The sequence below is a fragment of the Rhineura floridana genome, chromosome 9 (genome assembly GCF_030035675.1).
Source record: "Rhineura floridana isolate rRhiFlo1 chromosome 9, rRhiFlo1.hap2, whole genome shotgun sequence".
NCBI classification, from domain to species: Eukaryota; Metazoa; Chordata; class Lepidosauria; order Squamata; family Rhineuridae; genus Rhineura; species Rhineura floridana.
In genome coordinates this window covers 108,502,216-108,528,572 of record NC_084488.1, presented here as the reverse complement: position 1 = coordinate 108,528,572, position 26,357 = coordinate 108,502,216, and the positions used below count along the sequence as shown (strand labels likewise).

Sequence of the window (26,357 nt, the reverse complement as noted above, 5' to 3'; positions counted from 1 at the left end):
ATGTGGCTGTTTACAAACCTGCAATCAGCTTGGTTCATATTACCCGGAAGCTAAAATTCTGTATACTGAAGTAGTTGCTAAACTGATGCCACCGTTAGTAAGTAAATCACGTATGTCAGGGTGGTGAAACTGTGGTCCTCCATATTACAAATTCCATCAATCCCCATCATCCCTGACCATTGACCACTCTGGCTGGGGCTCATGGGAGTTTGGCATCCAGGAATATGTGGAGAGCTGCAGCTTAGCCACCTCTGATGTATTTGCACTCTTTGGGTTCCTGTAGCTTTAATTGATAGATTAATCAATTAAATATTTAGTTGATTTATCAGTGTGGTAAGAGTTAAGTTGGGCTCATTCAGCGAGACACTGGTTGCCCTTTTGCTACTGGGCCAAGTTCAAGGTTCTAGTTTTGTTGTACAAAGCCCTATACAGCTTGGGACCAGGATACCTGGAAGACCGTCTTATCCCTTATATGCCCAGTCGATCACTCTGCTGTGCAGGTGAGGGCCTCCTGCATATACCGTCTTATCAGAAGGTCTCTTCTGCACAACATAGGAAATGGACCTTTAGTGTGGCGGCACCTACCCTGTGGAACTCCCTCCCTTTATATATTAGACAGGTGCCATCTCTGTTATCTTTTCGGCACCTGTTGAAGACCTTCCTCTCTCAACAAGCCTTGTAAGTTGAGACCTATTCCAGTCTTTGCTGGAATTGCTTTTTAACACGTTCTTAAACCTTCTTTTTTTAAAAAAAGTTTTTAAATTTCTTTTTAGATGTTTTGAAAGCTTTTTAAAAAAACTTTTTAAAAGATGTTTTGTTTTAATGTATTTTAAAGTCTGTTTTTATGATGTTTTAAAGTGTTTTTAGTGCTTGTTGTTTGCCGCCCTGGGCTTCTGCTGGGAGGAAGGGTGGGATACCAATCAAATAACAAACAAACAAAATAAAAACCAAATTATGGTTTCGGTACTACATGGACTAGCCTTGAAGAACCTGTGTGCTTCTGCTTGCAAACAGCTGGTCTCTTGGTTTAAGGCAAATCATAGTTTGACATCTTTCCAAACTATCAAACTGCTGTGTACTTACCTACAGACCAGGATCACAAGTTTGTCAGTATGGTAAAGAAGATAGTTTTGGAAGAGGATTGGGGTGATTCTCATTCAAATCCCCACTTGGTTGTGAAATTCAATGTGTAGCCTTGGACCAGTCACCTTTTCTTGGCCTAACCTACCTCACAGGATTGTTGTGAGAATGAAATTGGTGTCTGGGAGTACAACCATAAATGTTCGCTGAACTCGCTGGTGAAAGGGCAGCATAAAAATGTAATAGAATAAGTTGGGCAAATCTTATCATTTGTCCAAATTTAGTTGCAACGCACTCTCTCTCTCGACTCTTTTGCACTTTGCCACCTTCTCCCATGAAGAAAGGCAGTTGCTTAATATGACCTCCTTTTTACCGAGATTTTGAAACTGTGATTTCACTGCACTGTGGTTGGGGCTTGACACATGACCTAGCAGTGGGCCATGGTTGACTGGGGGAAAAGAATTAGGCTGATCTTCCTTTTGTCCTCACTCGCTTGAATTTCTAAAGATGTTCTTTGCTGCTTGATTTGACCCTCCCACCCAGAGGGCTTAAAGACGGGTGGATTCTCTTCTGAGTGTTTATTTTACCCCTGTGCTATCTTGGCTTCTCTCCTGGTATCCTTTTGCGGCCTGCTCCAGTTTTCGCTGTGAATGTGACCCTTGGTTACTCCTTGCTGGAGCAGCATCTCCTTCTATAGCACATTGTTAAATAAAACACCACCTTGTGCTTACATAATTCATCACTGTCAGGCCAGCCCTGAGGAACAGGATCTGTGGGGTGGCTCTCTCCTTCACCAGCTGTTGACTTGAAGGATTGTATTATTCTCTGTTGAGACCACAGAAAACAGGTTCCCCCCCCCACATGTTACGTTGGAGAATCTTGGATCTATGTAAGATTGCCATGTCTCCTGTCTGGTAGGGCTCCGGTGCTTTGGACAACTGTAAGGCAGCCAAACGTTCGGTGTCTCCTCCTGGCATGGAGAAGATGGAAGATCTGTAGTTCTGAGCAGTATATGTATTTAATAGAGAAGAGTTAGGGAAATGAAAAGCTTCACCTGTTGAACTGAATTTTCCAATGTGGCAGGTGGAAGACTGGTGCGTGTCTGTTTTATTTATTTATCATTATTTATTTATTAGATTTATATCCCACCGTTCCTCCCAGTAGGAGTCTAGGGTGGCAAACAAAAGCACTAAAAACACTTTAAAACATCATAAAAAAGACTTTAAAATATGTTAAAATAAATCAGCTTTAAAAACATTTCAAAAAAAGTTTAAAAACATATTAAAAAGTTTTAAGTTGGCATGACTGCCCCAGGCAAGGAAGCTGACGGGTAATCTAGGGTCATATCCATACCATATATGTAGAGCAATATTACAGTAGGGCCCCACTCATGTGGCGGGTTACATTCAAGACCCCCTCCTAAAAGCGGAACCCGCTGAAAAGCGGAACTCATTCAATAGAATGGTGCCCAACGCCTGAAAGTCACCGTAAAAGCGGAACAAGCGCCGTATGAGTGGGGCCTTACTCTAATTGAAAGCCGCCGTATTAGCGGAATGCTGCAAAGCGGGCCGCCGAAAAGCGGGGCCCTACTGTATATTGCTTTAAGCAGTCATGGCTTCCCCCAAACAGTTATCCTGGCAACTGTTGTTTGTTGGGTTTCCTGACAACTCTTGGTACCCTCCTGTTCCCGTCACAGAGCTATAATTTCTAGAGTTCCCTGGGAAGAAGGGTCGACTGTTAAACCATTCTGGGAAGTATAGCTCTGTGAGGGGAATAGGGGTCTCCCAACAACTCTCAGCACCCTTAACAAACAACAGTTGCCAGGATAACTGTTTGGGGGAAAGCCATGACTGATAAAGTAGTATAAAAGTACTTTAAATTTATGGTGTTGATGCGACTTAGAAATGCTCTTCTTGGCTAATCTGATTTGCATGTCTTAGGCAAATGGTAGCCCTGTTGCCTTCATAATGCATCATAATTATGCTGGGCAATGCATATTTAATGAAGAATGTCAGATTTTCATCTTGACTTCCATGATTAAACTAAAATGCTAATAGCTGCTTTTTGATTATTTCTTTGTTCTAGTTTTATACCACCCATCTAACTAAATGCTCTGGGCACCTCATCACAAAACGTTTAAAATATACCAATACATATCACTATCTTTTCTTAGGCGCCAGGCAAAAAGATTCTCGTTCTCCCAGGCCTTTGGACTCTACCTTTCTGTTTAATTTTTCGTGGGGTGGGTTTGAGTTGGATCTCTCACTTTATATATGTTAATTATGTATTGTAGGTTGTTTTCATCCTTGTTTTTGCAGTTCTTTACACTTGTTTTTAATGTTCGTTTCTATAAGTCACTGAGTTTTTTCTAAAAAAAGTGACTAATAAATATTTTATTAATGATAATACAAAAACACAACTGAAAACCAGTAAAACAGTAATATAAAACACATGAAAAATGGAAATGGACTGCCTTCAAGTCAATCCCAACTTATGTTGACCCTACGAATAGGGTTTTCATGGGAAGCAGTATTCAGAGGTGGTTTACCATTGGCTTCCTCGGAGGCTGAGAGGCAGTGACTGGCCCAAGGTCACCCAGTGAGCTTTGTGGCTGTGTGGGGATTTGAACCCTGGTCTTCCAGGTCGTAGTCCAACACTCTAGCCACTATGCCACACTGAAGCATGTAAAAAGAAAATAAAGCGAACATTCAGGCACGTAAGGGAGGGCCCAACCTTATGGGTTAGGAAAAGCCTAGGCAAAGAGCTAAGTCTTCATAAGATAACTGAAGCCACTGGTTGTTGCTGCTTCGCATATGGCAGAGGGAAGGGCATTCCACAGTACAGGGGAAATGACAGAAAATGCCTGTTTTGGGGTCACTGCCATATGATATTTTGTAGGGTACCTTGCCAAGACTAGAATTTTCCCCAGATGATCTAAGTGATTGTACAGTACAGGGAAAGGTGGTCTTTCAGATAACCAGTTTCCACAAAGCACACTGGAAGTTTGCCAGTCAATGTGATCACCACTCAATAGGGCAAACAATTGATGTAGGAGCAAAGCATCAGCCCCGCCCACCTGCCCACCCACTCCTATGGATTCATGCAACTGGTAATTTGAAAACTGGTGTGGCAGATGTGTTGCGGAAAGCTGCTTATGGGGAATATAATTCCAATTGGTTTAAGCCAGTCCACTTGGGCTAAGGAAAAGCTTTGCCACTCAGAAGTCACTGGTTAATGTGACTTTGAACAGGCAACATTCTTTCCTGATGATGCTGTTCTTCTAGATAAAGGAATCGGATTGCAACATTTTAATGGCAAGTATAAATTGTCCCTGAAAATGGTACCAAACGTTCCCTAGAACTTGTGTTGCAGGTAACTGTCCTGCTACTGTCCTGCTTAATTTTCCCATCAAGCTAGAATGTGTTTTTCTCTCTCTCCTCCCTTGCACTTAACTCGGAAGTTATCATACAGAGAGATCAGACTACAATGGAGAAAGCCATTGCTGGCCTCCGCCATGGCGACTTTGAGCTCTCGGACGTCTTTTATTTCTGCAAAAAGGGGTTTGAAGCAATTGTGGAAGATGAAGTCACCCAAAGGTTCACCTCAGAGGAGCTGGTCTCCTGGAATCTCCTCACCAGGACCAACGTCAACTTCTACTACATCAGTTTACGTTTGACTGTGGTGTGGGTCATTGGAGTCTTTGTGCGATACTGTCTCTTGCTGCCTCTTCGGTGAGTCGTATCTCAATGTGCAAATATAGGAAGCTGCCTTGTATAGAGTCAGAACATTGGCCCATCTAGTTCAGCATTGTCCACACTTTTGTTTTAAACTAGCAAGGGCCACATGAGCTGACGGAGCTCTGTAGTAGTGTCCTGTGCTCAGCAAACCCATGAAAACAAGCTTAGCTGCATACCAGGTAATGTAACCTTGAAGGTTTATACATGCATCCAGCCTTGGTTTCTTTTTAACAGAGAGGAGTAACAAGCCTAGTTAAGACGTAAAGACATTTATTTGACGATTCTGTCTTCTGACTTCTGGGTGGGCCCCCTGTTAACCTCTGGGACCTGCCAACTGCCCTACCTTGCTAACCTCTGGCGCTGGATGTGACCTGGAATAGATCCTTGGACTCTGTAGGCATGCTGCAAATGACATACAAGCTAGATTTAACTACATATGACCCAGCCCTAGTCTGAAGGTACATGACTCAGTACCGTGCTGAAGCTAACTGGATTTGGTCAGTACCTGGATGGGAGACTATCCTGTGAGCCCAATTAGTGTTTGAGTTCCATCATAGAAGAAAGTCAGGATATGGAGATATATATCTCATCAGAAGACCAAAAGTATGTGCTTTTAAGGAAGCCCTTTTTTTAAAAAAAAGACTCTCTAGCCAGAGTTTCTGGTTGCAAACTATACATATGAAGATGCCCCAAGTAGGATCTGCTGATCTCAAATGGATAACACATTTTGGATTTTCCCTTTTTTTTTTTTCTTCCCAGGGTTACCTTGGCACACATTGGGATACTTTCCATGATTGCAGGCACCACACTGGTAGGCCAACTGCCAAACGGGGAGTAAGTGGATTTCCTTTTTTTTTAAAAAAAAACTCCTTCAGGAAAACAAGCAATTATGAAATATATAACTAAACTCTGCCTCGGGCCAAATCTCTTGCGTCAATCAAATCCTGGAATTATTAGAATACAGTGTCGACAACAAGATGAAACCTGCCAAAGCGTAACATTATTTTGTGAAACACTTTAATCTGAAATGAAAGACAGAAAATTGAATTGAGATGCAGGAATGGAAAGGGATTAGGACGTGGTCTTGGGTGATCTGTATAACTATTGTTGACCGTTTTGGATAATATTGTGAGGGAAAGAGAGGTCTCCTAACAACTCTCAGCACCATTGACAAACTACAATTCCTAGGATTCCTTGAGGGAAGGCATGACTGTTTAAAGTGGTTTAAAATTCCCAGAAGAGGGATTGATTGTTGAAATCAGTTGTAGCTCTGTGAGGAGAGTAGGGTTCTCCTCACAATTCTCAGTACCCTTAACAAATGATTCTTCGAGGAAAACCATAGCTGTTTATGATACTGCTTTATAGCTATAGTGCAGAAGGGGCCTAAAATAGGAAGTAGGTCAGAAGACAACCAGCTGAGGACAGAATCAAGGAGACTAGGGCATAAAGGAAATTGAGCAGGAGAGTGATCAACTGGTCATCAAAGGTGTCTGAAAGGTCACAAAAAAAATTAGGACTTAGTAGGGACCACTGGATTTTATAGAAAGGAGGGTAGCAATGATTTTTGTGAGGGCAGTTTGCAAAACTCCCATTTGCTGAACTCGTATGTCTATAGTCAGAGCTACTGACTGTCTTCCCTTCAGCTGATTTGGATTTTTTTTACATACTGACTCTTCCATTGCTATTGAGAAGATGAAAGCTGATTGTGCTGTATAATAACCAGTGCTGTAACTTTTGATCATGGTAAATGGGGAGGTAAAAGTCTAAAGCTGCTGTTACACCTTGATTTTCCTGTCTTGCAGAACCAAAGACTGGCTGAGTGACCTTGTCCATCTCACCTGCTCCCGAATCCTTGTCAGAGCTCTCTCTGGCCGCATTTATTACCACAACAAGTAAGTAAAAGCATGTCCTCTTTCCAGTACCAAAGCTCTATAAGCTCTCTTGTGATGGTGCGGTGTTGAGTAAGCTAGGCTTAAGTTTTTGCTCCTTACTTACGCATCATACAGCACCAAGACCCCATCTGCAATATACGTTTAAAATTATGATACCACTTTAAACAGAATCCTGGGAACTGCAGTTTGTTACGAGTACTGAGAGTTGTTAGGAGGCCCCTGTTTCTCTCACAGAGCTTACACTTCTCAGAGTGGTTTAACAATCCCTTTTCCCAAGGAACTCTGGGAGTTGTAGCTCGCTGAGGGGAACAAGGATCTCCTAGCAGCTCTCAGCACCCTTTACAAACTACAGTTCCCAGGTTTCTTTGGGGGAAGCCATGACTATTTAAAGTTGTATCATAGGGCTTTATGATAAAGTTGGGACTGAAGTGGTAGAATGAATTGTGCTGCCACAATTTACAAGTGAGGGATCACATCTTTTTAACATTCCCTTGCATCAAAATCTCTTTGCAAGTAGACAACTAGCATAGCAAGCAATGGGCTGAGCTTCATCCTTTTTCTTTGATGTGCTTTTTTTTTTAACTTAAAGGAAGCAAGTTTTCTGTGTTTGGAGTCCCTCCAGACTGGTGGGGTTTTTTTGCAGGTGCATTCTGCAAGATGTCATTGATGCAATAATGGTGCATTTATACTGGACTTTCATACCACTTTATTAGTTGTTCTGTGCTGCTTCCCTAGTGTTACTGTATTACTGTTATCTGGAGGGGCACGTCTGCATTACAGTGGAACAAAAGCATGAAAAAACCCACCTTAGGACATTTGTGGTTTGAAACGTTAACAGGGTTTCAATGGTAAGCTATGGGACATGCCCCAGCTGGAAACAAAGCAGTGGGTGGTATTCAGTGCCAGTTCTATTCAGAGTAGATGCATTGAAATTCACAGACATGATTAACTTACTCTGAGTAGGACCTAGCTGAATACAACCCAGCATGACTGCCCAAAAACATTTTCAGGTGTAAACAGTGTTGCAAGCAGGATCGTCCGCAAGTGCCCTGATGTCGTCATGAGCACAAATAATCACAAATGCACAATAAAAAGGATGCTTAGAGGGGCCCTTTGTGTTTTAATGTGGGGTGCATTCAGAAACTGTGTTCTCCACCTACAAGTCTTTAGTGGCACAGTGGTACAGTTCACTCTGTCTCCTCCAGGTTCTGTCACTTCATTCTGCTTAATGTATACACCAGGCTTTAAGGATGATGCTTATTTGGCCTGATTTTTCCCTGCTTGGAAGTCACTGTCCTCTTCTGAGTATTGTCTGTGGGTCCCAGTGATTTTAAAGACCACCTTTGGAGTTGGACAACTTTAGTTTTTTAAAAAAAATCTTAAAAAAAAAAGAATTGGGGTGAAAATGGGTTGGCGCAGACTTCTTCATGTCCACATGACATGGACCTGGATGATCAGTCTATCCCTGTTTGGGAATGCCCAGAGACCTGCCTAGATAAACCTTTGGTCAGATCCAACAGGGGCAGATCATTCCCTGCTCATATTTGCTTGTTTCTGCATAATTTAGGCCGCAAACACTGAGGCTAGGGTGTGTGTCTTAATCAGCCTGACTTATGCACACTGCAAGATCTAGCTTTTCTGTTCAGAATTTGGGTTACTTCGGTGCACAATATCTTAAAAAGCCTGAAGTGTGTCTTTTCCATGTCCAGTCTTTGAATGCACAGAAAGTATAGGGTTGAAAAGAGATTTCAGATTCCTAGACTACAGCCTTGAATTTGTGGCAACTGGTTTCTAGTTTCTTGTTCCAATGATACCTGTTGCGATGACCCACTGACCATCATAGTTTAGGGTTGAGGAATAGGATGTCCAGGATTTATGAAGGGTGGAACTTTCCTGTTGTGTAGTTCAGTGTTCATATCCATTGTCTGTTTCTTGCCATACAACAGGAGAGGTTTACCTATGGTGCTCCAGACATTGTTGGACTGCAACTCCCATCAGCCATAGCTAGCATGTCCCAGGGGTGATAGGAATTGTAGTCCCAACAGCATCTGGAGGCCCACAGGAGGATTCTGCAATGTACAATCTGTTGCTATTGAAAAGGAGCCAACACACCACTGGTGGACCCTTGCAGTCCCTATGCCACCTTCTTGGATTGTGGAAGCTCTGTTTCCCCATCTTGCACCAATGACTTTAGCAGACTCAAAAACAGTACCAATCAGGGATGGGGAACCTGCGGCCATCCAGTTGTTGTTGGACTAAACTCCCATCAGCCCCAGCAATCATAGCCAATGATCAGGGGTGGGCTGGTGTCTAGCAAAGTTTGGAGGGCCACTTATTCCCCATCCGTGATATAAATCTATACAGTGGGAGGCACAATGCAGTACAGGGGTGGAAACTTCTCCAACTCTGTTTGTTAATCTGGGACTGCAGCAGAACATTGACACTTGTTTATCTTAACCTTTATCTGAGCCTTTGAACCTGAACAGTGCATAACATGTCAAACAACTGAACATCAGAAATGGAAATTGAACCAAGAAAGAAAGAAATGATCACGAGGGCAAAGGGAGCTAGGGGAAATGGGGAGGAGGGTGGGCGGAGGGAATAAGGGATTGCACTGTTTTATTGTAATAAAGTGTAAACCCTAATAAACTGTAGATAAAAAGTAGTTCTATTCTCCTAAATAAGAAGGGACCAAATGTGGGCTTGTGGGCCCACACCTGTGCAATCCGCAATGTGACATCTTGTGCAACAAGAAAAGCATGAGCTACTATTTTCCGCTAGCAGAATAGATAAAACCAGCACTGCAGGCTTGTGTGAATAGTAGGGTTAATTTCTGTTCCACACCACTTATTACCTTGCAACATCCTTGCTTGTGCAGTGGAGCAGTGGGTGTGCCTCCACCTGTTCAACTTGCTGATGACTCTTGTATGAAACAGCGAGCGCTTCACACCGATGCCTGATCGCGTGATTTTTACCTTCCTACTTAGGTGTGGGGAGTTCTCACGGTCTGGCCGCTCACATGCTTCGTGAGCGTCCACTTTGTATGTGAGGCTATCTGTATGGTGTAGGTGTTCTGTGGTATTGCAGCCCCACAGACAGTAACGTTTGAGAAGACTGCTTTTAAAGTCTGTGTGCTGCTTTAAAAGCGTTTTGTTGTGGCAGAGAATTGCTGCTTAGAGATGTTAAATAATGAATGCATTTTTTACTTTTAAATCATGCCCATGCTTGTTGAGCTTTTAGAGGGGAGAATGCTAATGTGTTGCATGTTGAAAGTTTATGGTGATGCACTACTACAAAATTGTGAGAATCGTGTGTCCTGTCATTTTGCAGAGAGAACAAGCCTCAAAAGGGAGGAATTTGTGTTGCTAACCACACATCTCCGATAGATGTCATCATCTTGACAAATGATGGTTGTTATGCAATGGTACGTCTAAGTAACATGTGAGTTTTGCAATTGCAAGGACCAAGGGTTGCAAAGACCCTTAAATGCCCAACCATGATTGAACTATAGTTACTCTCTAGTTTCACTAACTGTGAAGTCATTGTATTGTGTTGAGTTTTCTTGATAAAGCACTGAGAAAGAAAAGCTGGTGTCCATGCGTTTTACTGGTGCAACTGATTTTACTATGCAACCGCGCAACAGTACTTTCATAGCTTTTTGTTAGTGCCACAATGTGCATGGCCCTTTGCAGAGTACAAGAGGGCTCACCTCTGTCCCAAGATGCTTACAATTCACCCAAGGAAGCAGGGAAAGGAGAGGCAAAGGTAAATGGGGAAAGAAACAAACAGAGGAAGGTTTGCTGATCCGTGTAGGTCCTAAGACTTGCTCAGAGACTGTACCCCACGCATAGGGTTGCTGAGAAAAATAGCTCTCCCTCCAAAACACATGATAATGGTGATGTGTCTGTCCAGTTCACTGCCATGAAGACTTTGTTGATGACATTATGTGACTAAACGTACGTTCTGTGAAACTTGAATCTTCTGGAGTGAACAGTCAGTCCTTTTATGGGCCAACTAAATGTTACCTTGACAAATGCATGATTCCCAACCCCATATTTGTGGGATTGTTTTAACAATTTTTAATACTGAATTTTAAGTTGTTGTAACCTGCCCTGGAACCTGGTGAGGAAGGGTGGGTAATAATGTATTCTGAGTTTTTTTCCTGGACATTTTTTTTCTTAATAATGTTATTTGTTATTTAGTTTAATTTGTGTACATTGTATTGCTTTCACTGATGTATTTTTATACTTGTGTTTATTTTTCTTTGTAAGCCGCCTTCAGGGCCTTTGGCCGAAAGGCGGGGTATAAATAAATTTATTATAATTACAGTAATGATGTATAAGTCAGGAGGCTCCTAACAAAAGAGGATTAGGAGGACTGAGCAGAGGAACAGATACTACCCTTCTCCCCCCAATCATTCCCTCCCCAAGCTGACAAAACCGAGGTACTGTTTGTGGGAGACAAGGGAAGGTTGGGGGATGTTGACCTGGTGCTCAGTGGGGTACAATTGTCCCTGAAAGACCAGGTCCGCAGCCTGGGGATCATTCTTGACTCCCAGCTGTCCATGGAGGCTCAGGTCTCGGCTGTGGGCCGGGCGGCGCTGTATCAACTCCATCTGATACGGAGGCTGTGCCCCTACCTTCCCAATCATCTGCTCCCATCTGTGGTACATGCCCTGGTCTCCTCTCGCCTAGACTACTGTAATGCGCTCTACGTGGGGTTACCCTTGAAAACTGTCCGGAAGCTGCAACTGGTACAGAATGCGGCGGCTCGCCTGATTAAAGGCAGCCTCCGACGAGATCACATCACTCCAGTGCTGAAGGAGTTGCGCTGGTTACCGGTTGTTTTCCGGGCCCAATTCAAGGTGTAGGTTCTGCCCTTCAAAACCCTATACGGTTTCGGCCGTCTATCTGAAGGACCACCTCCAACATCATCAGGGATGCCACTCAACAAGATCAGCCTCAAAAGGCCTTCTCTCTATCCCACCAGTTAAAACAGCTAGACTGGTGAGAACTAGGGAGAGGGCTTTTTCAATTGTGGCCCCCACTTTGTGGAATTCCCTCCCAAATGATCTCCGCCATGCTCCCTCTATGATGAGCTTCTGCTGGGCCTTGAAGACCTGGCTCTTCAGGCAAGCTTTTGGGGTGGGTTAGGTTTTATTATTATTGTTGAGATTTTTAATGTTTTAATGTATTGTATGTTTTATTTTGTACGTTGCCCACAGTGGCTGAACAGCCAGCCAGACGGGCGACTAATAAATTTAATATATAAATAAATAAAAAGCTGGGGTCACTTTCAGTTTTGAAGCTGACAGGAGAGGCCTTTTGAATTAAAGTGTGTGTGGACATTTGCAGAGCAGATTTGGTGAGGTGGCAGGTGGTTTAGCAACCATCTCCAAGCCACTGGTTTGCCTCTGAGTGCTCCTGTCCCCTGCATTAGGATTACAAGGTAAATTTAGGATTAGAAACCCTAACAAGGAGTGATCCCAGACTGTTGCCATTTTGCAAGTAGGATTCAATCACATATTGACAGGTTCCGGTTGTGCAGTTATAGTTGATTGGGAGGTCTTGCACAACAAATGCACTTCCCCAAAAGATCAGACTTTTCACAGTAAAGAAAGCTATTGGGAAAATGCATTGGAAAGTGTGAAGATAACACTAGCTTGACACAATATCTAATCTCCTTCCATACAGAGCAAACGGAATGCTCAGTAAACAGATTTTGGGTGCTTCCATGTCTTAAAAAATGGCATTGTTTACAATGAAGGGAGGCTGGCAACCCAGCTCACAAGGGCTCCTTTATAGTCTAAAAGTAAACTGTTTTGAAGGAATCCTTTATTGACTTAATTTTGTCTTTTTGTGCCTTGCTTACAGGTTGGCCAAGCTCATGGCGGCCTAATGGGTGTTATTCAGAGAGCCACCGTCAAGGCCTGCCCACATGTTTGGTTTGAACGCTCTGAAATGAAAGATCGCCACCTAGTGACAAAAAGGTAAGAGTTCATTTTTACACGAAGTTTATTCCCCAGCTTTAGAGGCACACTACTCAGGCATGTTCTAATGCAAAAATATTTGTACGCTTATTCACCGTAGAGAAAAGTGTGATACTACTTGAATTATCCTGGTAATTCCTAAAGTCAGTTAAGCTAAGAGGAGTAGGCCAGTGGTGCACCATGAGCATCACTTTAGTCGCTGTAGTACACAGTAGCTGCATTTGTTCCTTCCATTGATACCTTGCAAAGCCATCGCAGCAGTCCTCATATACTAATGAAGGTTTAATTTTCATTCTCTGTGGGCAAATTCACATGATCATGGCTTGTTCAGCTGCTGGCTGGAGTGAAGCTGCAAGTGAGCTCCATAAACCTACATGCAGTGTGTTCATATCCTGGTTTATTTAACCAAATCTGCAGGCAAGTGCATGCAGCTCCTTTGCAGTTACTGCGGTGGAGAAATATGTTCCAGAGTGGGGCTTTGCTGAGAATCTTGCCCTCCTTCCATGGCTAAAATCTATCTGCCCCTTCTTCCCAGCCAATCTAAAATGATGTTCAGAAGTTGTGTACTGTGAGGGTCTGGGAAGGACCTTAACAGGTACTTCATGCTGAAAAAAAACTCTAGCTGGCTTGATTTTTTGATACTTCATATATTCACACAGCACATAGTTAAACTATGGAATTTGCTCCCACAAGGTATAGTTGATGGCCACCAACTTGGATAGCTTTAAAAGAGGATGATGCTGTGTTCTACCTCCACTGTTGGAGACAGTATGCTTGAAATACCAGTTGCCGGGAATTGCAAGTGGGGAGAGTACTGTTGCACTCGGGTCCTGCTGGTGGGCTTCCTGAAGGAGGCAACCGATCTGCCACTGTGAGAACAGGATGCTAGACTAAATTGGCCTTTGGCCTCATCTAGCAGGGCTCTTCCTTTGTTCTTCTCTGTTGTTGTTGTTATATGCCTTCAAGTCGATTACGACTTACTGCGACCATATGAATCAGCAACCTCCAGCAGCATCTGTCGTGAACCACCCTGTTCAGATCTTGTAAGTTCAGGTCTGTGGCTTCCTTTATGGAATCAATCCATCTCTTGTTTGGCCTTCCTCTTTTTCTACTCCCTTCTGTTTTTCCCAGCATTATTGTCTTTTCTAGTGAATCATGCCTTCTCATTATGTGTCTTAGCTTATGTCTAAGTGATCTTCTTTCAGTACTGAAGCAATGGCTGAAATATTTCTCCTTTTCTTTTAGACTGAGGGAACATGTTGCGAATAAGGACAAACTGCCCATTTTAATTTTTCCAGAAGGTAAAAAAAAAACACCTGCACACTTCTGTTCCCTCTGTTTTAACACTTCCTTGATTGCCCTTGGACCCCTGCTCTCATTGTGAACAGTTCTCATGTTGGTTGCATCAAATGTGGTGATCCATCAGAGGAAAACAGCACAATGTGGTTGAAGACTGTAATATCATCCACTCATTTCTCCCCACCCCTTCACTTACAGCAAATGTGTGAAGGTCTTGCTTGCGGGCTTCCCAAGGGCATCTGGATGGCCACGGTGAGAACAGGATGCTGGGCTAGAGGGGCCCATTGGCCTGAGCCAGCAGGGCCGTTCTATGAACGGAAAGCAAAAGCAGACCTGCTTGTCCCATGCCAGCGTTCATGTGCCCCTTCCCAGGCGGACTCTCTGAAAGGAGCCTACATGCAAAGGCTGCCTGTGTAACTGAGAACCGTGATTCTGCATGGTTCCTGATTGTCTGAAGAGCCTGTGTGTGAATAGGGGTGTGTGTGTGTGCATGTGTGGGCTTCCCTTTGAGACATTGGGCTCCTGCTGGGAGGAAAGGTGGGATATAAATCAAATAATAAATAAATAAATTGTGCTAAATCCATGAATGGGGGAGGGGGGAGTTGGAGCACTGGGCAAGCAGATGTTTGGAATGGGGCAACTGGGTGTGACCTCACTTCCCCATCCATGTATTTTCTACGTGTCTGCGAGCGTGTGTGTGTGTGTGTGTGTGTGTGTGAGAGAGAGACAGACAGATAGACTTAGCAAATGAGGGAATAGGTATGACATGGGCATATCTGATTACTGATAGGGTTTGGCTGAATAGCCCCTTTTGTGTGAGTAGTCTTACAGCCTCGCCTTCCCAAAAGGAAGAAAATATTGGCAACTTTGGAGGGGGGTTAATCTGAAGAACTTTTGGGTGCAGGGTGGGCTTCCCTTTTTAAAGATAAAGTCCCCTAACTCCCAAGTGGTGGTTTAGTCGCCCAGCAGCATTGTCTTTGTAATTTGGGGCCTAATGCCCACATTTGAGAATGGTGCTACATCAGAATGCCTCTGTGTTTGTGCGTGTGTACTGATCGCTCTATCTTTTTTTTTTTAAACCAGGCACTTGTATAAACAACACCTCAGTAATGATGTTTAAAAAGGGAAGCTTTGAAATAGGTGGCACAATCTATCCAGTTGCTATCAAGGTAGGACAGCAGAAATATTTCTAATGCTACTCAAGGGTCACTAGTTTCTAGAAGGTTTGCCAACCAACAAGGACGTAGGACAGCCAACCTGTACTTGGTGCCCTCTAGAGGTTGGATTCCCACTTCCATCATCCCTGACCACTGGCCATGCTGGCTGAGGCTAATTCGAGCCGGAGTCAGCAACGTCTGGAGGGCCACAGGTTCCCCATCTTGATACGACTACTGGATTTCCTGTGCTGTAATGCAAGCATGGAACACTGGAGTTAGTCAAGATATGTTAGAACCAGGTGAAGATCTACTAGAGAGCCAGCTTCAGGCAGTTGAGCTTTGTCCCTCACAAGCATTCCCAAATAGGGACTTAAAAGAAGAAGGAATGAAATGCAGCTTGTGTTTCTTGTTTCTACATCTGAAAGTGGTTTTGCCTCCTCCCAGAGAACAGTACCCATAAGTCTGTGGCACCAACTGTAGCAGCCTTACAAATGTTTGAGCAGAATGTAGGCCCTTGGTACGTGGCCCTAAGACAAAGGTCTAAAGGCACATAGTTACTCTCAGCTTGGAGACTGTCTGATCGTAATATTTCCTTTAAAAAAACCAACAACCTACTATTTAGTAGTAGTAATAGTTTATTGTTTTTAGCCAATGGCCATTACAATGTGAATGTCAATATAAAACATCTGGTAAAACATACATATAAAACGTATATAAGACATTAAGAATCTATCCAATGATACATAGATAAGACCCTGAGTTTTCAAAAACTAATTAAAATGATTATAGAAATGTTGGTATTTATTTCATTTATTCATTTGTTTGCGTTAAAATGTGCTCAGGTGAGTCTCCCTTTGTTGGTAGGACTCGTGTTTTAGAAAGGCTATTCTTATCTTCGCTATGGCTAGTGCAAACAGGGCTACCCTGTAGGTGACGAATTTGTCTTTGTCTGCCAGTAGCCATCTTACCTTAAGTTCATCTGACTGGCATTCTAATAAAGACTGAAAGGGAAAAATGAATTTTGTCCTTGGTGCGTCATACAGAGCGCAGTGTAGTATATAGTGCTCCATGCCTTCCATTTGTCCTGACCCACATATGCACGATCGATCTTCTAGTGTTTTTATTGAATATCTGCCAACCAGATATTCAGTGGGCATCAGTTGGAATCTTAAGTCGGGTAAAGGCACTTCTTATGGGGAAAAAGGTTAATTCCTGCAGGTAGGAGGCCCTTTCGTGATCTAGTTTAATTTTACCAAACCAGGTGGCAGATTTACATTTCTTTAGGTATTCAAGGTCTTTTTGGGCATCTTTGTCATAGACAAGGTCCCTGATCATGCTTTCGGATTGAAACTTTAATTGAAACTTTTTTTTTTTTTTACCCCACCCTTTTTCCAAACTGGAACTCAGGGCAGCTTACAAATAAAACTACATGTAGTTAAAAACATAGAAAAACATACAGTTAAAATACAATTAAACTATGCACAACCTTAAAACCGTAAAAGGCACTTAAAAATCTAAAACAACTTAAAATAATACAGATAATAATATAAAACAATAAAACAAGCCTTGTAAAGCCCAATCCTAAACACCTTTTATCCCAAAAGCCTGTTGGAATAAAAAGTCGTTACTTGCCAACGGAAGGACGGCAAAGAGGGGGCCATTCGTGCCTCCCTAGGAAAGGGAGTTCCAGAACCTAGGAGCAGCCACCAAGAAGGCCCTATCTCACGTCCCCACCAATCGCACTTGCGAGGGTGTTGGGACTGAGAGAAGGGCCTCTCCTGAAGATCTCAGGGCCCGGGCAGGCTCGTATAGGGAGATACGGTCTGACAGATAGCCTGGACCTGGGCCGTATAGGGCTTTATAGGTCAAAACCAGCACTTTGAATTGTGACTGGAAACAAACTGGCAGCCAGTGGAGCTGTTGTAACAAGGGAGTTGTATGGTCCCTGTAACCAGCCCCTGTTAATACTCTGGCTGCAGCTCTTTGTACCAGTTTAATTTTCCAAACAGTCTTCAAAGGCAGCCCCACGTAGACCGCATTACAGTAGTAATTACCGCAGCAAAAACAGCAAAATTACCACAGGCCTAACCACAAGTGCCAAAGACACTTGAAGAGAGACACTGCTTACAAGTGCCTGTACGCTAATGCTAGGAGCCTCCGAACCAAGATGGGAGAACTGGAGTGCTTGGTCTTAGAGGAGAGCATTGATATAGTGAGCATAACGGAGACCTGGTGGAATGGAGAAAACCAGTGGGATACAGTTATCCCTGGATATAAACTATATCGGAAGGACAGGGAAGGACGTATTGGTGGCGGAGTCGCTCTATACGTGAAAGAAGGCATTGAATCCAGCAAGCTGGAAACCCCAAAAGAGGCAGACTCCTCCACAGAATCGTTGTGGGTGGTGATACCGTGCCCCAGGAGGGATTTAATACTGGGAACGATCTATCGTCCCCCTGATCAAAATGCTCAGGGAGACCTTGAGATGAGATATGAAATTGAGGAAGCATCCAAACTAGGAAATGTGGTAGTAATGGGTGACTTCAACTACCCGGACATAGACTGGCCGCATATGTGTTCCAGTCATGACAAAGAAGCAAAGTTTCTAGATATTCTAAATGACTATTCCCTAGATCAGTTGGTCATGGAACCAACCAGAGGGACGGCAACCCTGGACTTAATCCTCAGTGGGGACCGGGACCTGGTGCGAGATGTAAGTGTTGTTGAACCGATTGGGAGCAGTGACCACAGTGCTATTAAATTAAACATACATGTAACTGGCCAATTGCCAAGAAAATCCAACACGGTCACATTTGACTTCAAAAGAGGAAACTTCACAAAAATGAGGGGATTGGTAAAAAGAAAGCTGAAAAACAAAGTCCAGAGGGTCACATCACTCGAAAATGCTTGGAAGTTGTTTAAAAACACTATATTAGAAGCTCAACTGGAGTGCATACCGCAGATCAGAAAAGGTACCGCCAGGGCCAAGAAGATGCCAGCATGGTTAACGAGCAAAGTCAAGGAAGCTCTTAGAGGCAAAAAGTCTTCCTTCAGAAAATGGAAGTCTTGTCCAAATGAAGAAAATAAAAAAGAACACAAACTCTGGCAAAAGAAATACAAGAAGACAATAAGGGATGCTAAAAAAGAATTTGAGGAGCACATTGCTAAGAACATAAAAACCAACAACAAAAAATTCTATAAATACATTCAAAGCAGGAGACCATCTAGGGAGACAATTGGACCCTTGGATGATAAGGGAGTCAAAGGTGTACTAAAGAACGATCAGGAGATTGCAGAGAAGCTAAATGAATTCTTTGCATCTGTCTTCACAGTGGAAGATATAGGGCAGATCCCTGAACCTGAACTAACATTTGCAGGAAGGGATTCTGAGGAACTGAGACAAATAGTGGTAACGAGAGAGGAAGTTCTAAGCTTAATGGACAATATAAAAACTGACAAATCACCGGGCCCGGATGGCATCCACCCGAGAGTTCTCAAAGAACTCAAAGGTGAAATTGCTGATCTGCTAACTACAATATGTAACTTGTCCCTCGGGTCCTCCTCCGTGCCTGAGGACTGGAAAGTGGCAAATGTAACGCCAATCTTCAAAAAGGGATCCAGAGGGGATCCCGGAAATTACAGGCCAGTTAGCTTAACTTCTGTCCCTGGAAAACTGGTAGAAAGTATTATTAAAGCTAGATTAACTAAGCACATAGAAGAACAAGCCTTGCTGAAGCAGAGCCAGCATGGCTTCTGCAAGGGGAAGTCCTGTCTCAGTAACCTATTAGAATTCTTTGAGAGTGTCAACAAGCATATAGATAGAGGTGATCCAGTGGACATAGTATACTTAGACTTTCAAAAAGCGTTTGACAAGGTACCTCACCAAAGGCTTCTGAGGAAGCTTAGCAGTCATGGAATAAGAGGAGAGGTCCTCTTGTGGATAAGGAATTGGTTAAGAAGCAGAAAGCAGAGAGTAGGAATCAACGGACAGTTCTCCCAATGGAGGGCTGTAGAAAGTGGAGTCCCTCAAGGATCGGTATTGGGACCTGTACTTTTCAACTTGTTCATTAATGACCTAGAATTAGGAGTGAGCAGTGAAGTGGCCAAGTTTGCTGACGACACTAAATTGTTCAGGGTTGTTAAAACAAAAAGGGATTGCGAAGAGCTCCAAAAAGACCTCTCCAAGCTGAGTGAATGGGCGGAAAAATGGCAAATGCAATTCAATATAAACAAGTGTAAAATTATGCATATTGGAGCAAAAAATCTTAATTTCACATATACGCTCATGGGGTCTGAACTGGCGGTGACCGACCAGGAGAGAGACCTCGGGGTTGTGGTGGACAGCACGATGAAAATGTCGACCCAGTGTGCGGCAGCTGTGAAAAAGGCAAATTCCATGCTAGGGATAATTAGGAAAGGTATTGAAAATAAAACAGCTGATATCATAATGCCGTTGTATAAATCTATGGTGCGGCCGCATTTGGAATACTGTGTACAGTTCTGGTCGCCTCATCTCAGAAAGGATATTATAGAGTTGGAAAAGGTTCAGAAGAGGGCAACCAGAATGATCAAGGGGATGGAGCGACTCCCTTACGAGGAAAGGTTGCAGCATTTGGGGCTTTTTAGTTTAGAGAAAAGGCGGGTCAGAGGAGACATGATAGAAGTGTATAAAATTATGCATGGCATTGAGAAAGTGGATAGAGAAAAGTTCTTCTCCCTCTCATAATACTAGAACTCGTGGACATTCAAAGAAGCTGAATGTTGGAAGATTCAGGACAGACAAAAGGAAGTACTTCTTTACTCAGCGCATAGTTAAACTATGGAATTTGCTCCCACAAGATGCAGTAATGGCCACCAGCTTGGATGGCTTTAAAAGAAGATTAGACAAATTCATGGAGGACAGGGCTATCAATGGCTACTAGCCATGATGGCTGTGCTCTGCCACCCTAGTCAGAGGCAGCATGCTTCTGAAAACCAGTTGCCGGAAGCCTCAGGAGGGGAGAGTGTTCTTGCACTCGGGTCCTGCTTGCGGGCTTCCCCCAGGCACCTGGTTGGCCACTGTGAGAACAGGATGCTGGACTAGATGGGCCACTGGCCTGATCCAGCAGGCTCTTCTTATGTTCTTATGTTCTTATGTAGTCTAAACGGGATGTAACTAAGGCATGCATCACCATAGTCAAATCAGGCATTTCCAGGAACGGGTGTAGCTGGCGCACTAGTCTTAAATGGGCAAAGGCACTCCTGGCCACGGCCAAGACCTGGGCCTCCAAGTTCAGAGCAGAGTCCAGGAGCACACCCAAACTGTGAACCTGTGTCTTCAGGGGGAGTGTAACCCCATCCAGCACAGGCTGAATCCCTATTCCTGATCTGCTCTTCAACTGACCAGGAGCACCTCTGTCTTGTCTGGATTTAGTTTCAATTTCTTCACCCTCATCCAGTCCATCACTGATGCCAGGCACTGGTTCAGGACCAGGACAGCTTCCTTGGCTTTAGGTGGAAAGGAGAAATAGAGTTGGGTGTCATCCGCATACAGATGGCACCGAACCCCAAACCCCCGGACAACCTCTCCCAGCAGTTTCATATAGATGTTAAATAACATGGGGGACAAAACTGAACCCTGAAGGACCCCATAGGTCAACGACCAAGGAGTTGAACAGGAGTCCCCCAGCACCACCTTCTGAGTTCGTCCCTCCAGAAAGGAACGGAGCCATTGTAGCACAGTGTTCCCAAGTCCCATCCCAGCAAGGTGGTCCAGAAGAATACCATGGTCGATGGTATGGAAAGCTGCTGAGAGGTCCAGTAGAACTAAGAGGGACACACTCTCCCTGTCCAGCTCTCTGCGAAGGTCATCCACCAAGGCGACCAGAGCTGTCTCTGTCCCGTAACCAGGCTTGAAACCAGACTGAAATGGATCCAGGATATGTCCTACGTTTGCGTGGCAAGGGAGATCGAGTAGCTAACCATCAAACATCTGCTACGTACTATTTGCTATTGTTCCAAAAAGAAAATCCCTGTCTTACGCTCATTTTAAGGACCATTGGAGTCCTCTGCTGAAAGAGATAGGAAGCAGGCTTAAAATAAACAAGAGTTCTGTTTTCACACAACATGGAATAAACCTGTGGAATTCATTGCCACAGTATGATGATTTTCTCACAGTGGGGTAAATAGCTTTGCACAAAAGACTAGCTATAAAGAGTTGAGCTGCAATATTTAGTTGAATAATCTGTCCTTTTTATTGTGGAAGCAGATCTTAAAATTGTTAATTATTTTAATAAGAGATTTAAAAGAAACCATGGGGTGGCGGGTGTGGGATGGGTGGGCGTGGTATGGACAAAATGGTGTGGCAGAACTAATTAGGCCCCCCTCACAGCACGCTATTCTGCTTTACTGGGATGCAACTTCTACACATGTTTGAAATGACCTCTTGTATGTTGGCTGTGGGTGTGAGTTATTTTCAAAGGCTGTCCCTTGTTTCGTAGTATGACCCTCAGTTTGGGGATGCCTTCTGGAACAGCAGCAAGTTTGGTATAGTGAGCTACCTCCTGCGAATCATGACCAGCTGGGCCATCGTATGCCATGTGTGGTATCTTCCACCAGTGACAAGAGAGGTATATTCTATTTGTATTGTTGACAACATTGTCTCAGACACTGCAGTTTAGGCGTGAGAAACTTCTTAATGTAGGAAGCTGCCTTATACTGAGTCAGTCCGATGGTCCATCTAGCTCAGTATTGTCTACACTGGCTGGCAGTGTCTCTCTTTTCAGGCAAAATCTCTCCCAGCCCTTCCTGGACATGCCTGGGATTGAACATGAGAACTTTTCTGTGCAAGGCATAGAATCATAGAATAGCGGAGCTGGAAGGGGCCTACAAGGCCGAGTGCAACCCCCTGCTCAATGCAGGAATCCAAGTTAACGCATATCTGACAGGTGGCTGTCCAGTTGCCTCTTGAAGGCCTCCAGTGTTGGAGAGCTCACCAGCTCCCTAAGTAATTTGTCCCATTGTCATACCACTCTAACAGTTAGGAAGGTTTTCTTGATGTTCAGTCAAAAACTGGCTTCCTGTAACTTGATCCCATTATTCCGTGTCCTGCACTCTGGGATGATCGAGATCCAGGCCCTCCTCTGTGTGGCAATGTGTGTGGCAGCTACTCTTTCACTGAGCTGTGGCTCTTCCTACTGGTGTCATAACTTCTGAGGGCAACCAACTAGAAATGCTGTTTTACTTCTCACCCTTTCCCTCCCTCCCTCTAGAAGTCCACAGTTGACTTCCTTTTTGCATTCATGTGGGTTACAAATAATTGGACTCTGTTTTTTTGCTTGTAGGAAGGGGAAGATGCTGTTCACTTCGCCAACCGGGTGAAATCCGCAATTGCTCGCCAAGGAGGACTTACTGAACTGCCCTGGTGAGAAAAATGACATCCATCCATATATATTATATATATATAAAATGTTGGGAAATGTTTGTAAGAAACATAAAAAACTGAAAAATGTAGCTTGCATAAGTATTCAGCCCCCACACATTAATATTTGGTAGAGTCACTTTTTGCTGCAATAACAGCTTTAAGCCTTTTGGGGTAGGTATGTACCAGCTTTACACAAAGTGTCAGAGGGATTTTGGCCCATTCTTCTTGGCGGATTTGCTCCAGGTCGTTCAGATTGGTTGGATGTCACTTGCGGACCACAATGTTCAAATAGCGCCACAGATTCTCAATGGGATTGAGATCAGGACTTTGACTGGGCCACTGTAGGACATTCACCTTTTTGTTCTTGAGCCACTCCAATATTACTTTGGCCTTGTGCTTGGGATCATTGTCCTGCTCAGAAGTGAATTTCCTCCTAAGCTTCAGTTTTTTGGGGACTGAAGCAGGTTCTCTTGCAGTTTTTCCCTGTATTTTGCTCCATCCACTCTTCCATCAGTTTTAACAAGATGCCCAGTCCCGGCTGATGAGAAGCATCCCCACAGCATGATGCTGCCACCACCATACTTCACTGTAGGGATGGTGTGTCTTGAGGCATGGGCAGTGTTAGGTTTGTGCCACACATAGCGCTTTGAGTTTTGGCCAAAAAGCTCTATCTTGGTCTCATCTGACCACAAAACCTTTTCCCACATCGCAGCTGGGGCACTCTCATACTTTCTGGGAAACTCCAGATGTGCTTTCAGATGGTACTTTTTGAGTAACGGCTTCTGTCTTGCCACCCTCCCATATAGGGCAGTGTTATGCAGAGCTCTTGATATGGTTGACTGGTGCACCATTACTCCACTCCCATCCACTGAACTACGTAGCTGCTTCAGAGTGCTTGTTGGCCTCTCTGGCTTATCTTACAAGTCTCTTCTATGATCGAGCGCTGACTTTTGGGGGACGGCCTTTTCTTGGCAGTGCCTGGGTGGTGTGATACAGCTTCCACTTCCCGATTATTGATCCAACTGTGCTCTTGGACCAACTGTGCTTTTTTTATATATATATATATATATATATATATATATATATATATATATATATATATATATATATATATATGACTTTGCCAGCATTTAGAGCCAGTGTGGTGTAGTGGTTAAGGTGTGGGACTAAGACCTGGGAGACCAAGGTTCGAATCCCCACATAGCCATGAAGCTCACTGGGTGACCTTGGGCCAGTCACTGCCTTTCAACCTCAAGGGAAGGCAATGGTAAAGCCCCTCTGAATACCACTTATCATGAAAACCCTATTCATAGGGTCGCCGTAAGTCAGGATCGACTTGAAGGCTGTCCATTTCCATTTTTTTTTGCCAGCATTTACTTTGAATCTTAGCTTGCCATGTTGTTGTCCATACCAGGAATCCTGGGTTTAACACAGTCTAGTTAGTTTCAGTGCACACCAGCCTCATAACTCCCAGTTCATGAAACTAGCTTGTTTTGAAACTGACTAGAGTTTCTTATAAGCACAGAATCCTTGGTCTGGACAGTAATTCAGCGAAAGCGAAATGCTAGTGAAATTCTTTTCCTGGCCACACAGGAGGAGGGAATGCAGGAAGTGCACAAACCTGAGGCTCATGCATGTAGTACTAAACCACAGCTTTAGTGTTGCATGGGAATACAGCCAATAACTGTGAACAGAGGATTCCTTCTATTGCCATATTGGGGAATGTGAATGACAGGACGTTCTGCACTTTGCCTGGCCGATGCACATTGATGGGACTACACATACAGTCTTCTTTGATCTGGCAAATATTGCATGGTGAAACTGTCCAAAAGCTCCAGAATGGCTTTACATGGGCATTTGCAGACACAGCTTCCTAGACAGGTTGGAGGAGCAAGTAAACAACAGGGCAGACATCGCCTTGGTTGAAGTAGCTTCAGACAACCCAAAGGCTAATGATGCCTCTGCACTTCTGGGTGGTCTGTTCTGAGCATTGTCAACAAATGGCTGTTCTCGGCAGCTAGGAAATTAGGGTGGTGTCCAACTAGACAGTTATGGTAGCACAAGGATTTTGGGCTACATAGTGGAACGTCCCCTCCCCCCTCCCGATCAGTTCTGGGTTTTCCCCAATCCTCCAGAACAGACTTCAGGAAGTACGGGGGGGGGGCAGGGAGAAGGAGGGAAAGTTCTATTGTGCAAGTGGAAATCTTTGTACTAGCAGGATCTACTCTGCTGGATACTGTCTTAGGAGTGCCACCTATGTAATACTTTATATATTTCCCTTTCTGCCCTGTCTTTTTAAGGGATGGAGGTCTGAAAAGAGACAAAGTGAAAGACACTTTCAAGGAAGAAGAGCAGAAAAACTACAGCAAGATGATAATAGGAAATGGAGCATCATCAAGTCGGTTGGTGGACTCAGACTGATCTCTTCCCGCTGATATTTCCCCATACCTCATCGCTATAGAAAAGTGTGGATATTTTTTCCCCATTAGAAAAGATATGAAATAAAAGCACCAAGTGCAGGCAGCGAAGGACATTGCTTTGTTTCCTTAAGCTGTGGCTTGTTGGCGTACTACTGTCCACTGGTAAATTCCCGCTTTTGATGTCTGGAAAAAGAGAACTGGATTGAAGCAGAACGGAAAATCCCGGTGTTCTAAAAACGGGCTGCAACTTCTGAATCTTTGCCCGAATGGGGAATGTACATAATAATAATTTAAAAAATCAAGTCCAAGTTATGTAGTTTGTACAAATAACGGTCACATTGTTAAAGTGGTTATGGAATGTTTGAACAAATCCTCTTCTACGGTCACTCTGACGGATTGCTGTGTGTCGATTGTTTGAATGAGATGGTCTTACATTTCCAAGGGTTTGTTTTGATGAGTGCATTTGTGGTTTTTGGGAGAGAGTAAATGGCTTGAGCGTTACCAACAGCCTGCAGTGTTACCAACAGCCTGCAGACTTTTTTTTTAAGCTTGTTTCTTGTGGAAATCCGCTCCATCTTGCAAAAGAACTGTCTGGAACCATGTTTGATATAGTCTGGGTATCTCTTCTCTCCCTTCCTACCCCCTGCCCAAGAAAAAAGGGGCAAGGGATTTAAAAGCTCTGTGTGGTATCCAACTAAACAGTTCTGCTAGTGCAAGCACTTCTGGTGTGCAAGGAAACTTCCCTCTCCTCTCCTGCTTGCTCTCTGTGTCTTGTGGGGTTTTCCCTAACCTTCCAGAGCAAATGTAGGGGGCATGCGGAATATGCACAAGTAGAGGGCAGTAAAGTTCCGTTGCACAGCCAAAAGTGCTAGTGCCAAAGGAAGTGTTTTGCTGGATATAGCCTTCTGCCCTTTCAGATCACTCTCTTCCTTTATGCTAAAAGTTGGAAAGAAAAATATTTTTGGCAAACAAACATTTGGTGAAGTGTGCTTCTCCCATGCTCTGTGTTGGCAGCCGCCTATATGTCTGTCTGTCACTTACTGTATGAGAAATGTCATGTTGCCTTATTGTAAATTGAAATAAATTCTATATTTCTAATGGGTGGTAGCATTTTTCCCCCTGTACTCTTTTCCCAGGGCTGTGAAATACACATGCCAAAATATACACCAAAAGAAATTTGGCCCAAGGTTACTCAAATCCCATGGCTTGCATGAATTATGCACATAAAACATTTCTGAATAATTTTGTCAGGAGAGACCAGAGAACTAATAGAAGCCAGTAAAGCCCTAGCCCATACCAATGGCAGTCCTATTTCCCCTCTGGCTTCTGAGATTTTACCCTTGTGCTACCATTCTCTTAACCATATCTCTGTCAACATAAG

General features: G+C 43.7%; 1 protein-coding gene across 1 annotated transcript in view; it reads left to right on the top strand.

Moving 5' to 3' along the window:
• Positions 1 to 26,074, top strand: part of GPAT3 (glycerol-3-phosphate acyltransferase 3) — a 39,441-nt gene extending 13,367 nt beyond the window's left edge. The window contains exons 3-12 of the mRNA XM_061583133.1: positions 4,541 to 4,811; positions 5,577 to 5,651; positions 6,620 to 6,709; positions 10,040 to 10,133; positions 12,583 to 12,698; positions 13,944 to 13,999; positions 15,081 to 15,166; positions 21,634 to 21,762; positions 22,477 to 22,556; positions 24,857 to 26,074. Of these exons, the coding sequence (XP_061439117.1) occupies positions 4,541 to 4,811; positions 5,577 to 5,651; positions 6,620 to 6,709; positions 10,040 to 10,133; positions 12,583 to 12,698; positions 13,944 to 13,999; positions 15,081 to 15,166; positions 21,634 to 21,762; positions 22,477 to 22,556; positions 24,857 to 24,977 (1,118 nt within the window). The 3' untranslated portion in view covers positions 24,978 to 26,074. The remainder of the gene's footprint in view (positions 1 to 4,540; positions 4,812 to 5,576; positions 5,652 to 6,619; positions 6,710 to 10,039; positions 10,134 to 12,582; positions 12,699 to 13,943; positions 14,000 to 15,080; positions 15,167 to 21,633; positions 21,763 to 22,476; positions 22,557 to 24,856) is intronic.
• Positions 26,075 to 26,357: the final 283 nt, after the last annotated feature.